Source organism: Odocoileus virginianus, chromosome 11 (assembly GCF_023699985.2).
Source record: "Odocoileus virginianus isolate 20LAN1187 ecotype Illinois chromosome 11, Ovbor_1.2, whole genome shotgun sequence".
Lineage (NCBI taxonomy): Eukaryota > Metazoa > Chordata > Mammalia > Artiodactyla > Cervidae > Odocoileus > Odocoileus virginianus.
In genome coordinates this window covers 3,572,551-3,588,618 of record NC_069684.1, presented here as the reverse complement: position 1 = coordinate 3,588,618, position 16,068 = coordinate 3,572,551, and the positions used below count along the sequence as shown (strand labels likewise).

At 42.0% G+C, this 16,068-nt stretch overlaps 1 protein-coding gene across 5 annotated transcripts in view; it reads left to right on the top strand.

The window, feature by feature from the left end:
• NEK7 (NIMA related kinase 7) overlaps positions 1-13,862 on the top strand; it is a 143,060-nt gene extending 129,198 nt beyond the window's left edge. For all 5 annotated transcript variants that reach the window (XM_070473835.1, XM_070473833.1, XM_020901074.2 and 2 more), the window contains one exon: positions 10,961-13,862. In XM_070473835.1, coding sequence (XP_070329936.1) covers positions 10,961-11,071 — 111 coding nt within the window. In that variant the 3' untranslated portion in view covers positions 11,072-13,862. The remainder of the gene's footprint in view (positions 1-10,960) is intronic.
• The last annotated feature ends 2,206 nt before the right edge of the window (positions 13,863-16,068 follow it).

The window sequence follows — 16,068 nt, the reverse complement described above, 5'->3', positions numbered from 1 at the left end:
AAAGAGGAGACACACAGGGAACATTTTTGTTCATGAGAATAAAAGCTGTGCCTCCAACCAGCCTCAACTGGTAGGCGTCCTGAGGAGCTCTACCAGGTCCATTTCCAGATACAGGTGTTCTGTGGGAAAGAGCTCAGAGCTTAAGAGCTTGGGATTTTTCATTTCTTATAATCTAAGACATAGATTCACTTAAACATTAGAAACCAAAACTGAGAAGTATTGCTAGTATTCCTTGGAAAAATAAAGTTGTCTGTCAGATCTTTCCTGTTGAAATGTGCTGTTGTAATTATGTACAAATGATTAGGGTTCTCGATTGAAACATCTCAGCTACACATGACTGATACTTAGAATGTGTATTTTAGAGTTCCCTAAAATAATAGCTTTATGACTTTTGGTGATCAGTAGTCTTTTCTAGTAGTGGTCTCATCCATGTATGATAGGGAATTACTGTACTTAACAATAGAAGTGTTGTTGGTTAAAAAGATGGATATTTTCCCTGAACTCTCTCTTAGTTTTAATGACATTTAGTATTGTTGGTAATTTGGGAAGATGCCCTGGAGAAGGAAATGGCAATCCATTCCAGTATTCTTGCCAGAGAATCCCATGGACAGAGAGCCTGGTGGGTTAGTCAGTCCACGGGGTCTGAGAGTCAGGCACGACTTAGCGACTAAACAGCAGCAACTAAAACTGTTGGTGATGAAGAAATTAACATCAGTGCAGCAAACAGTTTTTGAGTATTCACTGTATCCAGGGAGTCCTGATTCCCCTGGCCCCTCATAGTCTGATCTGGGTTAAGCTGCCCAGCTGTTCTGGTGACAGCACCCTCTCTTCGTTCCTGAATTCCAGCATGCAGGTTCTCCCAGAAGGCCCAGGAATCCCCATCCTTCTGTGGGTGCTGTCTCCTCTTGTTGACATGCCCTGCCCTCTGTGCCCTATCAGGTAGACTCATTCTCTTTAGAACAAAGCCTGGCCATTGCCTCCCCCTTAAAGTCATCCTGCTCCCTTTCTCCACTTCTCAGGTCCTCTTCCCTTAGCAATCACATTGCTTTATAATTCCTTTTTTTTTTCCTTTGAGGTATAGTTGATTTACTGTATTATGTAAGTTTCAGGTGTACAACATAGTAAGTCACAATTTTTAAAGGGTATTTCTTTCTCTTCCTGACTTATTCACATAGCATAATACCCTCCAAGTTTTATCTATCTTGTTGCAAATGGCAAACTTCCCTTTTTACGGCTGAGTCGTATTCCATCACATATGTGTATCTGGTCTTCATCTCCCCAGTGGCTCCACCTCCAGACCTGTCTAGCTCCTGTGCCTGGACAGTAGTGACTGCTTTCATCTGTGTGTCTCTAGGGCCCAGCACACTAAAAAGGTTCAGTGATTGATCAGTCAATGGAGAAAGTGAGTTAAAGGAATAAATGAGAAAAAGAATGAATGAACCAATTAATGTCAGTGGATTGAGTGAGCAAATGTCCTTACAGAACCCTAAGTAGTAAGGAAGAAATTACTCAAAAGACAGGTCAGGGGTGTGATGTTTCTTTTATTAATACTACCTGCAAGTGATTTTTTTCAATCTTGTAAACAAGCTATATCATATCTAGAATGTCCATGTCCATTCACTAGGAAATAAGACAGATTTTTTTTCCCCTTCAGTGTTTAGTTTCTTTGGGAGACACTGGAGTAATCATCAAAATTATGCATTTTTCACTCTTGTTTACTAAATTATCTCAGGAAAATCTAAGATTAAAAAAATAGTGAATAGTTATATTGAAAGTCATTGAGAAAGTGCACACTGTGGTTCTCTATTGAGCTGGTTCTTTTTAATCGATATCTGAAAATCTGAGCATTAACACCATGCAAAATATATATTTGTCTTTGCTTTTTTTTTTTTTTAATTAGAAAATCCTAGCTAGCCTAAATAGAAAAGACAGAGGAAAGGTTGGAGAGAATTGTGCCTCAGAGGTTTGGAAGGAAGTTCTGAAAAGTTGAGTAAAGAGTTTGCTGATGAAAGTTAAAAATGGAAGTGAGTAGAGAGAATAAGAGTGATCTTGGTCTGAGAATATAGAGTAAGGAGAATCTGAAGATTTGAAAACAGTACGAGTGAAAAAGAAATTTAAGCGCCTATTAAAACATGGTGAGATGGTTAAATCTTTTTAATGAAGTGGATGATGTCATTATAACAGTGCCTCCTGACCTGAACTGTTAGGCAAATGCTTATCTGTTTACTAGTAACTTTAAATCTATTAAATGACAAAGATCTTTGCAGGATACAGTATTTGTGGTTATCTTATAGTTGTATTTTTGAAAGCTTGCTAATTTAGTAGCTCTTACTACTTTTATTTATAGGTAAATATATATATATATAATTTTGGAACTAGAATTATTAAACCAGTAGTCATTTTTCACATTATTTAATGCATCTCTTGTTGTACATTAAGTTTGTTTGTTTTGTGGCTTTATATCTCCAGCCCACAGACAGAAAAATAACAGTTCCTATTAAAACTCAGTTAATGAGACTACTTCTCAAATAATGTGATCAATCCTTTAAAATACCAACCTAAAAGGTCTAGTAGAGAATGGATGGAGTCTCATAAATGTTCATCTCCAAAATCATCTTTTTTATTGCTTCTTCCATTATGCTTTCTTCCTTCTTAGACACAGTCCCTTTCTCTCCTTTTTTTTCCCCCCTTTAAGTTAGAGAAATGAAAGGCAGGAGAGGAGGGTTTTTCCCCCTGGAACAAACAGCTCAGCAGTACACACTGGACATGTCTTCCCTACCACTTCACTCAGATGAGTAAGAATTTCCAGCATCATTTTTATGATTCCTTAAAAAGAAAAAAAAATGCAGCAGCATTGTGATTGACGCAGTGTGTGTCAGTGTACGGCAGGGTGACTCAGTTATATGCATGTGTATTTGTCAGATGTTCTTCCATTATAACCTGTTACAAGATACTATGCGTAGTTCCCTGTGCTACACGTAAATCCTTGTTGCTTAGCTACTTTACGTACAGTAGTTTATGTTTGTTAATCCCAAACTCCTAACTGACCCCTCCTCCCCTCCCTTTGCCCTTTGACACCTGGAAGTTGTTTTTTGAGGACCCTGCGTCCTGTTTTGCATAGTGGCTGCCCCGATCTCCATCCGCGCCCACAGTGCAGGAGGGTTTGCTTTCTCCCCGCACTCTCTCCAGCATTTCTTATCTGTGGACTTTTTGATGATGGCCATTCTAACCAGTGTAAAGTGATACCTCATCATGGAATTTTTCATTATTCTTGAGATTAGATAAGTATTGATTTTTTTCCCCAGAGTATTTACAATATAAGGATTAAAAAGCTTGGTCCTTGCTCTGCCTTATTATATATGAGTAACAAAATAATAATATATTTTGACTTGAACTAAACTGACTTCAGATAGTTATAGGTTATTGCAGAGTATAAATATATTTACATGGCTTTAAATAAAATTGGAATACTGCGGTGGTTTTTTTTTTTTCAGCTTGTGAAATCACCATTTTCTTTCACCCACATAAGAACTTTGTTGCTAGAGAAAGAAGGTCTGCGGCATTATTGCCGTTTCACACGTGAGCAGAAAGGGACCCGACAGTATCAGAAGGAACCCTAGACTACAGGCGACCTCGCAGCATCCGCTGCTTGTGCCAGGGCAAAGCACGCGGCGAGCGGGGCTCTCAGGGGTCACGTGTGGCCCCTCCCCCGGCTGCTGGGCGCCTCCGTGGTCCCTGGTCCTGCCCTCGCCCCCCCACCACCCAGCCCCGCCGCCGCCTTCCCTGGGGCGCCACAGTTCGCTCAGAACACCCTTCCGCCTGGTTGTGGCTCGGCTATGTCACGCTGAAGGTAAAAAGGGAGGGAATTTTTCACAAGGGCGGGAATGATTTTTACATATTGGAATATGTGGAAACGACTACGTGTTTCAAGTAAGGTATCAGAAGTATTGATCCATAGCTGTGCTGAACAAAAAACAAAAATTTTTTACAGTGTGTTGTAATTTTACTTAAGCTTCATTTCCCAAACGGTTACCCTTAAGGAAAGTACTGAATGAAAGCTTTAAAAACCATAACTGGTTTTTTGTTTCAAGTAATTCATTGTCGGATGTGCTGGGTCTTCGTTGCTGTGCAGGCTGTTCTCTAGTTGCGGTGGAGGCGACTCTCCAGGGGCGGTGCTGGCGCTTCTCGCTGTGGCTCCTCCTGCTGCGGGGCGCGGGGCGCCGGGGGCGCGGGGCTCCACGGGCGCCGGGGCGGGAGCTGTGGTGCACCCGCCTAACTGCTCCGCAGCACGTGGGATCTTTCCCGGGCTGGGGGTCAAACCCAGGTCTCCTGCATTGGCAGGTGGATTCTTTACCACTGAACCACCAGGGAAGCCCCGTAACTGGTGTTTTAAACTGGCACAAGTAATTTCTCTTTATATGTAAAATTCAGAATACGCTTAAAAAGGATTTTTAGGAAAGTTGCCTCATTAACAAAAAACATGACTTTAAGAAGTGAGACTGACACAAATAATATTTGGAAGTACATCTGTTTTCACAAATATTTCTCTAGTTGTTATAATTATGTAATCCATGCTAAGTGATATGAGAATATTTTACTTTATTTCTTAAAAAAGTTTTGGCTACGCCAGGTCTTAGTTGTGGCACACAGGATCTAGTTCCCTGACCAGGGATCAAACCTGGGCCTCCTGCCTGGGGAGTGAGGAGTCACTGGGCCACCAGGGACGTCCCAAGAATATTTTACTTTAAAATGTAGGAAGATATCTAATAAATATCATCTATAACCATACCGTTATTTATTGAAGTTAATATTACCACAGACACTATTAGGAACATTTGATTTTCCTTCCTGAAAACGGTTTTAGGAAGTTTGATACTCCCATCATTTATAATACCAGTTGACCACCTTCCTTCACTCAAAGTTGCCATGTAAGAGTAGATCTTTAAACTTTGAATGTTCATTTTTGTTTAAAAAATATATATAAGCAGGTCCTTTGTTCACTTATGCTTCTGAAGCGACACTGGGGACTCGCTCCTCTAAGATGAATCCAAAGCGGTGCCCTACATTTCACACATCCCCTGGGATCCTGTGAAACCATTAACTTTCTCTAAGATGCTTCTGTAAGGTTTCAGAAGACACTGAGTGATCTTCAGTTTGGACTGAAGCCATCGCGTCACCTTGTAAGGATTGTGTGTGGGAGGGCTTTTTCCCCTCCCGCCCCCCAAGTCAGCCACTGGTGACACTTTGGCCTACGCGTCGAATCCGCCTCCTTGTTCTTTATAAACCTCTGAAGCCTCGACAGCCAGTGTGTGCTGATGCGTTAGACCCACTTCAGGGTGCTGCAGTGTGTCCTTCGGCTCGATGGGAACGGGGTATGTCCGGGAGGCAGATGCATCGTCATTGGCCTCAGAGGGACTGGGGCGGGATCAGAGAGCAGCAGTGCCCGGAGCCCGGGTCTGCCTTCCTGTCGAGGTCCTGTCCCGACCCAGGGCCAGGCTGCACACAGCACGCGCTGTCTTCACCTGGACGCGGCTGAGCTCGATGCTTCATCACCCGACAGTGGGGACCGTCAACACTCTCCTTTTAATATGTCTAGTACCAACCTGTATGCTTTGGTATTTCTTTAGAAATCTATCGATCAGACTGTGTTAGCATTTTCTGTTTTATTGAAAATATTTATTTCCATATGACTTATGACTTCATAATCCTTTAGAAATGTCAGGGAATTCATTTTATTTTTACTTTATATGACTTTTCTCATTTAAATGTTTGTGTTGCTTTTTAAATTTCCCTTAAAATTTGAATTAAAGTTTTTTCTTCTGATTTTGTAAAGACTCCTACAAATTCAGACCTTTATTTTTTACCTTATTTTTAGCTTGTTCTATAAAACAGTTTAAAAACAACGCAAAGTACTTGTTTTTATAAACGTGTAAAGTAATGCAAATTCAGCAGTTTTCTTGAGATAATGTAAACTGTGAAATGTATTTACTTACATGAAATGTTTTACTTATTCCTGTTTATTTTTGTTAATCTAATATCCACAAATTTGGGGATTACTTCTACAAAATAATAAATGGGAAGCTAATTCCCTCCATTCAAACACAAAATTTCTTTGAGCAAGTGATTGCTTGACAATATTATGGGAAATTAAAGCCTGACATGTAGGAATATATATAAAATTTTCAAAAATGATTATATGAACAGATGTCTTCGTTAACCATACTTAATAATGTAGTACTTAGAATTATTTTAAAAGGTTGGATAGTCGTTCAGAATTTTTAAAGTAATTTCTTGCAGCGGTTTGCAGGAAGAGAAAGTTTTTTTTTTTATTATAAGACTTATACTGAGAGTGCTCACTAAGATGATTATTCCTTTTTGATTATGTCATGTCTGATAGAAAACTTAGAGGCTTTTTTTTTTTTTTTTTTTTAATGCGTCATGTCACTGTGTAAATTCCTAACCTGGTATTTAAAAAAAATGGTTCCATGTGAAAACTCAAGTACATTTTCTCTGGAGGTAGTCACTGTCACTTTAAATGAATGAGGTCATTCTAGTTAGAATATGAATCTGAACAGTTTTGTATCATGTAAGGCCCTTGTCTTGATGTTGGGCAGAGCCCTAGAGAAGATTTTTTGGTCTGTTTTTAGATCGGAGCTGGCTGTGAACTGTGAGGGTGACCCATTCACTTTAGGAACCAGATGAACCAGCATCAGAGCTGGCATCTTTTGAGAGTCAGACCACCTGTTGTCTTTGTTGGTCAGTCTCTCATTCCCGTCCGACTCTTTGCAACCCCATGGACTGCAGCATGCCAGGCCTCCTGGTCCTTCACCATCTCCCAGGGCTTGCTCAAGCTCATTTCTATTGAGTCGGTGATGCCATTCCACCTGCCAGCCTTTGCCTGTCAGAAGGTCACCTCACTTTGTGCACAGGTGGCCGTGCGGGGACCTGCAAACCAGGTCAAGGTTTCCTTGGGGCAGGAGAGCAGTAATTTTAAAAGCCAGATGTCTGAAGCCAGGACACTTCAGTTCTGATCCAGGCGGGGCCCCTTACCGCCTTTGTGACCTTGGGATGTCGCCTCCTGCATGCCCCCCTGCAGAGAGCTTCTGAGCTGAATCCAGTTGTGAGAAAGGGCAGAACTAGATCAGCAACAGCTTTCAGGAAATGGTCCTCTCTCTGCTCTGGCACCGGAAGCAGCTTCAAAGCCCCAGAGTTACCTCGTGGCACAGAGAGATGCCTTTTATCTGAACATGTTCAGGAGAGGGGTTCCAGTTGTCCCCTGGAAACTTAGAAATAGCTGCCAATTCCTAGGAACACCTTCATCTCGGCAGTGTGGCCTCCAGACTGTCCACCAGCTGCAGAAAGTGCGCCCAGAGTACTGAGTCAGCCTGTCACGTTTAGCTATTTAACAATTAAAGGCTGGAGGCTGTCAAGCAAAGGGAAGAGTTTCTTCTCATCCTCTAATTAATAACTGTTAACCCCGACTGCTATCTCTTAATGTCATTCCTATATTCTGCTGTGTGGGCAACTGTTTTATCCTTGTCTCCATCATGTCAGAAGCACATGTAACTCTACCATGTCGCAGAGATACTGTCCTTTCGTATATACTAAAAGAAAGGTGAGAGGTGACCTTACTTCCAGAACTTAAAATTGTTACTTGGTGTGACAAGAGACTATGCATGGATCCATGTGAATTTTGCATTTTTTAAAATCAAATTATTAGTTAAAGGTATAAAACTTGGTCCGTGGCCATTTGAAATATAAAAGTATTAAGTTATTTGTTGTGGGATTTTTTTCCCCATTTCCTTTGCCAAAAGACTATTGAAACTGGCCTTCTCCCGCTCTGGGTTAATACGTCTACTGAAATGTATCTTTAGAACAACCAGTTGTTATCAAATATCAGAGAAACGTCCCTCAAACTAAGAATCCGGGCCTGGGTAAATCTCCCATAACATGCTTACAGTCCACCTTTTTTCAGAAAGGACTTGAGCTGACTTACAATAGAAGACACAGGTTAGAGGTTATTAACACAGAAACAGAAGTCAAGTTCAGAACCAAGGAGAGAAGGGCATGTAAACAGACCTTCCTTCCTGACCAGCAGAGCAGCTGCGGCAGGTCTGCCTGGTTTAGAAGGAAACAGAAATAGACCATGTTTTTAAGGAGGGAAGTGTGCCTTCTCTGTCCCTCAGAGAAGATGGAGTTTTCTCCTGCTGAATTATGATGGGACTATCATCTGTAAGGGTCTGTGAGTAATATACCCAGCATTGGCTTATCCCAAGTTACGAGGATGAGTGGGCTTCCCTGGTGGCTCAGCAGTTAAGAAGCTGCCTGCCAGTGCAAGAGATGCAGGTTCGATTCCTGGGTCGGGAAGATCCCCTGGAGGAGGAAATGGCAACCCGCTCCAGTATTCTTGCCTGGGAAATCCCACGGACAGAGGAGCCTGGCGGGCTGTAGTCCACGGGGTCACAGAGTCAGACACCACTGAGCTGACTAAACAACAGCATGGGGATGAACTATACTTCTTCCTGAGTCTTTCCTAAATTCCCATGCTCTTAGCATGTTTGACAGGAGCCCTATATCATACCTCTCAATTCTCTTTGGATTCACATTTTTGAATATTCAGACCTTTGAATGTTCACTCCACTGTTGTGTATCCCTTGACAAGGACCTGCAGTGATAGGTTCTGTTCTGCTGATTTAAACGGCAAGTCAGCTGACACCTTTGATCGAAGCTGAAATGTCTCACCACTCTGCTCACCCACTGGAAGTCAGACCAGCCTCCAAGTACCTGCATGAAGTCCCTGAGATGTTAGTGTCTCTCCTCTGGATGACCACTTCTTATCCCCCAGTATCCACCGTTTTCTCTCAGAACCCAGAAACTCATCTCTTAAGTGGAACTCAGATATACCTTAACCCAGTGACATCCCTTTCTAGTAATCATGATTTGAAATTAAACGGTGAGCGTCTATAATCTTGGCTGCTTTCTTCTCGTGGCAGAAGCTGTGAGGGCCAAGCATCCGCTACAGTTGATTGGAAAGTAAACACTGTTCTGAATTATTAGGAAAAGTAAGATTTCTTGACCAGCCTGAAGGGTGTAGCACTTTTATTCAGTCAAAAAACGGCTATTGCATCTGCTTGGATCTTGGTTAAGTGGAATGAATGTGGGTACCACAGTTATCCTTTCTGCTCCTTTTATCGTTTTTATCTCTAAACAAAATTTCTGACCACTAGGTAACCTGTTGCAAAGCATTATCTTTTTATATATAAGTATCAGTATAAATAATTTTCCCTCCGGTCTTCTACTTTGTGTATAACTGAATGTATTTGTTTTTATTTTAATGGGTAAGATGCCAACAACCTCTTTCTGATTCAGATCACTATCACCCAAAGGCTTGTTTGCGGCCATACCCCTTCAGCATGCTGAATGCTGTCTCCTGCACCCCTGCAGAGGACAGACCGTGAAATCCTCGGCCCCTCCCAGTAGGTCTGCCTTAGGTCTTTGAACTGCCAGATGTGAAGCTGACTCAGGAAGCTTCCTTCTAATAGAATCACATCACCTGAGGGTTAGCACTGGAAGAATCCTTACAGGTCGTCATCTACTCCAGCCCTTGTCCTGAATCAGTGAAGAAACAAACCTCTCCAGACAGTGCCTTGAGCCAGTCCATGGGCTCCTCCCTTTCTGTCCCCTGGGGGCCTCCTTACACACACCTTCTTTCGAGACTTTTCTCACTGGCGGTGGGCTTCTTGCTGTTAACACACTCAGCCCACAGATTTTAGCATTAGTTTCTTTTTCCTCCAGATGAAAAAATCTTCTTGGTGGAAGTTGAAATCTCTGTAATTTGATAATTTAAATTATCAAACAGTAATTTGATAATTTAACTATGTGCCACTATGGCGAGAAAGAGTAATGCAAGTTTTCAGAGTTCTGAGTAGTTTATTAAAGACATACTTAAATGTAGGACTTCGCTGGTGGCCCAGACGGTGAAGAATCTGCCTGCAGTGCAGGAGATCTGTGTTTGATCCCTGGGTTGGGAAGGTCCCCTGCAGAAGGGGGACGGCAACTCACTCCAGGATTCTTGCCTGGAGAATCCCCATGGACAGAGGAGCCTGGAGGGCTATAGTCCATGGGGTCACAAAGATTTGGACAGGACTGAGCGACTAAGCACAGCACAGCACTTAAATGCTAAGGAGTCTGGTCCTTCCTCTCGATTTGGCTTGTCCTGTGGAAGACCAGATTGTGAAGACATGTGTTTCCATAAATCACAGCAATTAGAATTAAGAATGAAGTGCTCTATTCTTCACTCATTAGCTCTAGGGTCAGATAGAAGGATATTTTCTTAATTTATCGAAATATGCTTTTTTCTGTGATGTAAATAAGAAAACCTCAGTCCTCTCATCTATAACATGAGGACATAAGTGCAACTTCATACAGTTGAGAATTAGAGCACTATTTGTTACTTATATTGCTTATAATTTATTATTCTTAGTTTGAAGGAGTGCTTTTACTATAATAAAAAAACATTTCTCTGTGTAAATTCAGATATACAATAAGCTGGTTATTAAAATTTAAACTTACAATGAAGGTTGTTGTAGTAAATTCTAGATCAAACAATGTGTAGAGATCTAATGTGTAGAGTCATTAATAACTTGGAGACTTGGAGTTTAAAACTTCCTATCTCCTGTGACTGCCGTCCTCTGATCAGACTTCTCTGAAAGAGAATCAGGTCACCAGAAAGACACTATATTGTGGAGAACACTATTCTCTTGACCTGAACACTCACCAGTGAATATGCTTCTTAGAGCCTTCAACTAACTAAAGTCACTGACAGCGGTCACACATATTTCCAGCCAAATATTTAGCAGCGCACGTACATTCCTGGTAAACCCGGAGCTGTGCGAAGCATGTTCCCGCTCCTTACCGCCCGGGGTGGGTCCTGAAGCAGGTTGTGTTTTCTTGTCCGCAGCTGCGACAGCTGGTGAACATGTGCATCAACCCAGACCCGGAGAAGCGGCCGGACATCACCTACGTGTACGACGTGGCCAAGCGGATGCACGCCTGCACCGCCAGCGCCTGAGCACGGCTGGCGGAGCCAGCAGCCGACGCGCACTCCAGTGTTCTTGAGCAAAGCGCACCTCCCCCTCCTGGGTGTTAAGAGTCCTACTTCAGAGCTAACGTGCTTTGAATCCTTAACCAGTTTTCATGTAAGCTTCATTTTGTACCAATTTAAGTCACCTTCTTGCAAACCCCAATGACTTTGGAATAGTCAGATTGCATGTTAGGAGAGCAAACAACACAGTGGTTCTTAATGCCTAAGAATTTTTAGAATGATTTCAAGTTTTGTGCTCACCAGTCGTGTTCAGATAGACTCTCAGTGCCAAACACCGGTGACTTGGCTTGGCCCCATCGGGACAGACAGACAAGCCCGAGGACGTTATCTGAGCACGTGACTTATGTGCTTTCCGGTCATGTGTGGACATCTGAGATGAACACAGTTGTGAACTTTTGTGACTCTTTTATTTTCAGAAGTTTGAAGTATGTGTTTTAGTTCTTAGCATTGTAGCTTTCAAATAGAATTCTTAAAGCTGAATATACACATGAACTATATTTTCATTCATGAACTATTTGAGAAATTTAAAATCCTTAGCTTATAAATTCAAAATGCAACTATTAAATGTGAAAAGATTTGGGGACAAAATGTGAGTCAGACACTGAAGAGTTTTTTGCTTTATTTTAGTATCTTTGATGTTCTCCTTGCATTAAAGTGGTATAAATGAATCCATTTAAAAAGTGGTTAAGGATTTGTTTGGCTGGTGTGATAGTAATTTTCAAAGTTGCACATTGCCCAAGGCTTTTTTGTGTGTTCTTGCTGTTGTTTGTACATTTGAAGACTATTATTTGAATAATCCTGCAGTACTATATTTCAGTTCCTTTATGAATTTAAATGCTCTACTCATGATCGTGCACTATAGTATATAAGCATATGTTTTTATTCATAGATTTTATTGAAATTCTGATTGGTCCCCTTAGGAAAGTTTTTTTATATTCTTCAAGTTACTTTCCTATTTATATTGTACATGAGTTTTATCCACTAATGTTTCAGATGTTCTAACAACATTATAGCCTTAAAAGAATCTTTGGTATGCCCACACTCCTCCTGGGAGGAAAACATTTTCAGCTTTTTAACTTTGGGCCGCCCCGTGTGTGCGCGCCTCGTCTTGTCAGAAAGGAAGAGGGGCGTGTGTTGCCCTGTTCCTATGAGCGTTGATGCCGTTTCAGTTCGTCTGACAAGGTTACAATTTTAGAATATGTTTAAAGAAATGAAAACTAGCCACTCCCGCAGCCAGTAGTTTCATGAGCTAAACATTTCTGTTGAGAAGCTTCTCGCCAAGTACTGTATTCATGCCCGAAGTTGCCCGAGGCAGTGTAGTTTCCCGGAGCAGGCAGAGTTCAGTACCTGCCGTCATGGAGACATTTGCCCTGGACGCTCCAACACAGCCATGTGGCCGTCACCAGCTGAGGACCCCGTGCCCCCACGGAACCTGCCCAGTAACCCTGCCAACGGGACACCCTCATGCTCAGAGAGCGCCTGCCCTCATCCCATAGAACTGCTGGTTTTGTTTTTTCCATAGAAGTATTTTTCTTAAAGTCATTTGAATACTTTCATTTGTAAACGTTTAAAATGTACAAAGCAAAGTGTCTGCTCCTTCTTTTCTAAATTTAATTAGCTATGGTGTCAGTTGTGAATTAGGGTGATTTATCCCAGGCCAGGCAGGGGAGAGCTGCTGGCTCTGCATCCCGGACTGCACGGACACCTGGGCCCCCGGCACCCCCACACGAGTCTCCAGAGTAGAACTGTCTCTGTTGACCTTAGCGTTGTGTTCATTTTAATGTAATATGACTGACTGAGATAAGATGTCCTCTATTGGAAACAAATATGCTCATTTTTCCTGCAATCTTTAAAAATACATCCATCTAAAAGCCATTAGCTGGACCCCCTCACAGGACTTCTAAGCAGATTTAAACTTTTAACTGAACCTATCTGCTATAAGCAAACTGGGAAGATTTTAATGATCAGGGGAATCCATTATTGTTTTCTACATGTGGAAACTTTCTGTCTTGGATATTTTACCTTTTTTTTTTTTAATCTCAGTGTTCATATTTTTCTGGAAGAAACCACTGTGCACAAAACAAATTTTAATTCTGAATGGGATCATTTCAAAGAATTATGAAGATGATTAGAAGTTTTAATTTTTTATAATCACCTATAAAATGTTCTCTTTGTATTTCTGTTTATAAGTAAATTTTGTATTGATTAAATAAAACATGTGATTTGATATGAGGAACAGTAAAATGAAAGGTACATCTGATTTCTAACCCTTATTTAGACTTTGGTACCAGTTCCCCAGGGCACAAGGTGGGATGACCTTGGTTCATGTGCCAAGGCCTAGGAATGGTGAGCAAAGGGTATCCCTGTATACATAAAGTGCTCAGCAGCGGGCCCTGATTGTGAGTTCAGTGAGATATGACAGCCACTTCATGACTGCTTACCGTCCTACATAGTATCCATTACAAAACACCATTCTGGTGTCCGTATACACTTCAGGTGTTGCTGTTAACATTTGCATATTTATTTTAACCAAATGTTATTCATATTAAATGTTTTTTCTTTAAAATGAATGTATTATGTTTATATCCCACCAATGAATAATTATCTTATGCCTCATATTTCAATAGTACTGTAATACGGACTTTTGTGAAATACTTTTATTTTGTTATGCTTCAAATACACATACTAAAGACTCTGTTGTTAGCTTTGAAAATTGTATAATATCCTAATATAAATAAAAATATAAAATTAAAAATAACCATAATAAGTTTTTCATGTATCTGTGATTTCCGCCCCCCCCCCCCCCCACTAAATTCTACCACTGTTTATTTCATTCAACAGTTAACCTACAGAAACAGTTCTTAATTCATTTCCATGAATTATTTCTTTATCCTTTTGGAGATGGCTAAATATTGAAACAGTCAGGGGGTGACCATGGAGGGCTGACAGACCCTAAGAGGGAAGTCTTTAAATATGCATTAAACTAAGGCACGACTTCACAGGTCCCTCTTCTCTTTGATACATCATTTGCTGTCTTTGAATAAGAAAAATTTCTTAAAATTATAAAGTGTCTAAAACTCAGGCAACAGATTCTATTCCTGTCACTGTAATATACCCCTACTGATACTACAGATGGTTTGAATGTTCTTTTCACATAATAAGTGACAGTTGCTGCCATGCCTGGAGACTCTGAGACTGAAGGATGTTAATGGGATACCGTCTGCTGGGCTGGTGGCGGAGTGATCCTCACATGTCAGAATCACATTCCAGACGGGTGAAGAAGAGCTTGGTTTATAACCTAGGACCGTGGGTGAAGAACCTGCAGTCCCACTGTGTGTGTATGCCTGATCACAAGTCCCCGGAAATTTTAGGTTCAAGATAGTGTGGGACTAGTTGAGGTTTTCGGAGAAGGCAATGGCAACCTACTCCAGTGCTCTTGGCTGGGAAATCCCACGGCTGGAGGAGCCTGGTGGGCTGCAGTCCATGGGGTCGAAGAGTCGGACAGGACTGAGCAACTTCACTTTCACTTTTCACTTTCATGCCTTGGAGCAGGAAATGGCAGGCAACCCACTCCAGTGCTCTTGGCTGGGAAATCCCACGGCTGGAGGAGCCTGGTGGGCTGCAGTCCATGGGGTCGAAGAGTCGGACAGGACTGAGCAACTTCACTTTCACTTTTCACTTTCATGCCTTGGAGCAGGAAATGGCAGGCAACCCACTCCAGTGTTGTTGCCTGGAGAATCCCAGGGAAGGGGGAGCCTGGTGGGCTGCCGTCTATGGGGTCGCACAGAGTCGGACACGACTGAAGTGACTTAGCAGCAGCAGTTGAGGTTTTATCTCAAAGTATGTTTGTTAACTAGAAAAGCCAATACCAGCCATAGATGTTTAAATGTGTCATTAGTTGGTATAGCTGTCTTTACCAAACTGATGCAGTAACTTTCAAGTCAAAATGATGACATAGGGACAGAGATTAACTTCACAAAACCTTATCAGAAAATGCCCACGGGGCAGACTTCCCTGGTGGTCCAGTGATTGGGCATCTGCCTGCCGAAGCAGGGAACACAGGTTCTTTACGTGGGCCGGGAAGATCCCACCCCTCAGGACAGCTAAGCCCGTGCGCCGCCACTAGCAAACCCGGCTGCTGCAACTGCTGAAGTCCGTGCGCCCAGAGCCTGTGCCCCAGCAAGAGAGGCGCCACGGAGACGCTCACGGGCAAGCCCCGCTCGCCGCAACGCGGCAGGGACCCAGCACGCCAAAAACGAATAAACACAGTTACGTAAGGAAGAGCCCACAGCTGGCTTTCAGCCCGCTGCGGGCCAGCGGTTAAGACTCCGTGTCCCGGTGCAGGGAGCCCAGGGCCGATCCCGGGTCAGAGCCCGATCCCATATGATTCAGCTGAAGACCCCACACATGGCGACAAAGATCCGGCGCCGTGAGACTTTCAAAAATATCCGCGGAGTTGTTGCCTTATCTGTTTCTAATTACATGTGAATTCCTGGTACAATTAATGGTGAATTAAACTCCTGAGATTATTTTTCAGAGAAAGATGTGAACATCTGTGAAGTTTATTTTTAATTGACAGGTTTATCTGAGCTTCTTTTCGGTCTTCTTACACACCCATTTCACTCTTCACCTGTCTCTAAATCTACTTTTAATCCTTAAGAGAAAAATAAAAAAGGAACGTGAAAGTTCACATTTGTAACTAGGGGTTTTTAAGTAAATTATTTTCACTGCGAGTTATTACAACATCTAGAAAGTAATTTCTTTTTTATTCTTTCCAGAAGCATAACCGTGTTCATACATTATTTCTCTAATCCTCACTTTCTCAAGTATAAAGTAGGGATATAAATTCCTAGTTCTACAAGAGAGTTAAATTGCAGTGCATTTAATGAGAGGCTGTGCACAGTGCCTGGTACCAAGTGATTCCTGCTAAAAGGAGCTGTTGTTACACCATTTACATCTTTTCT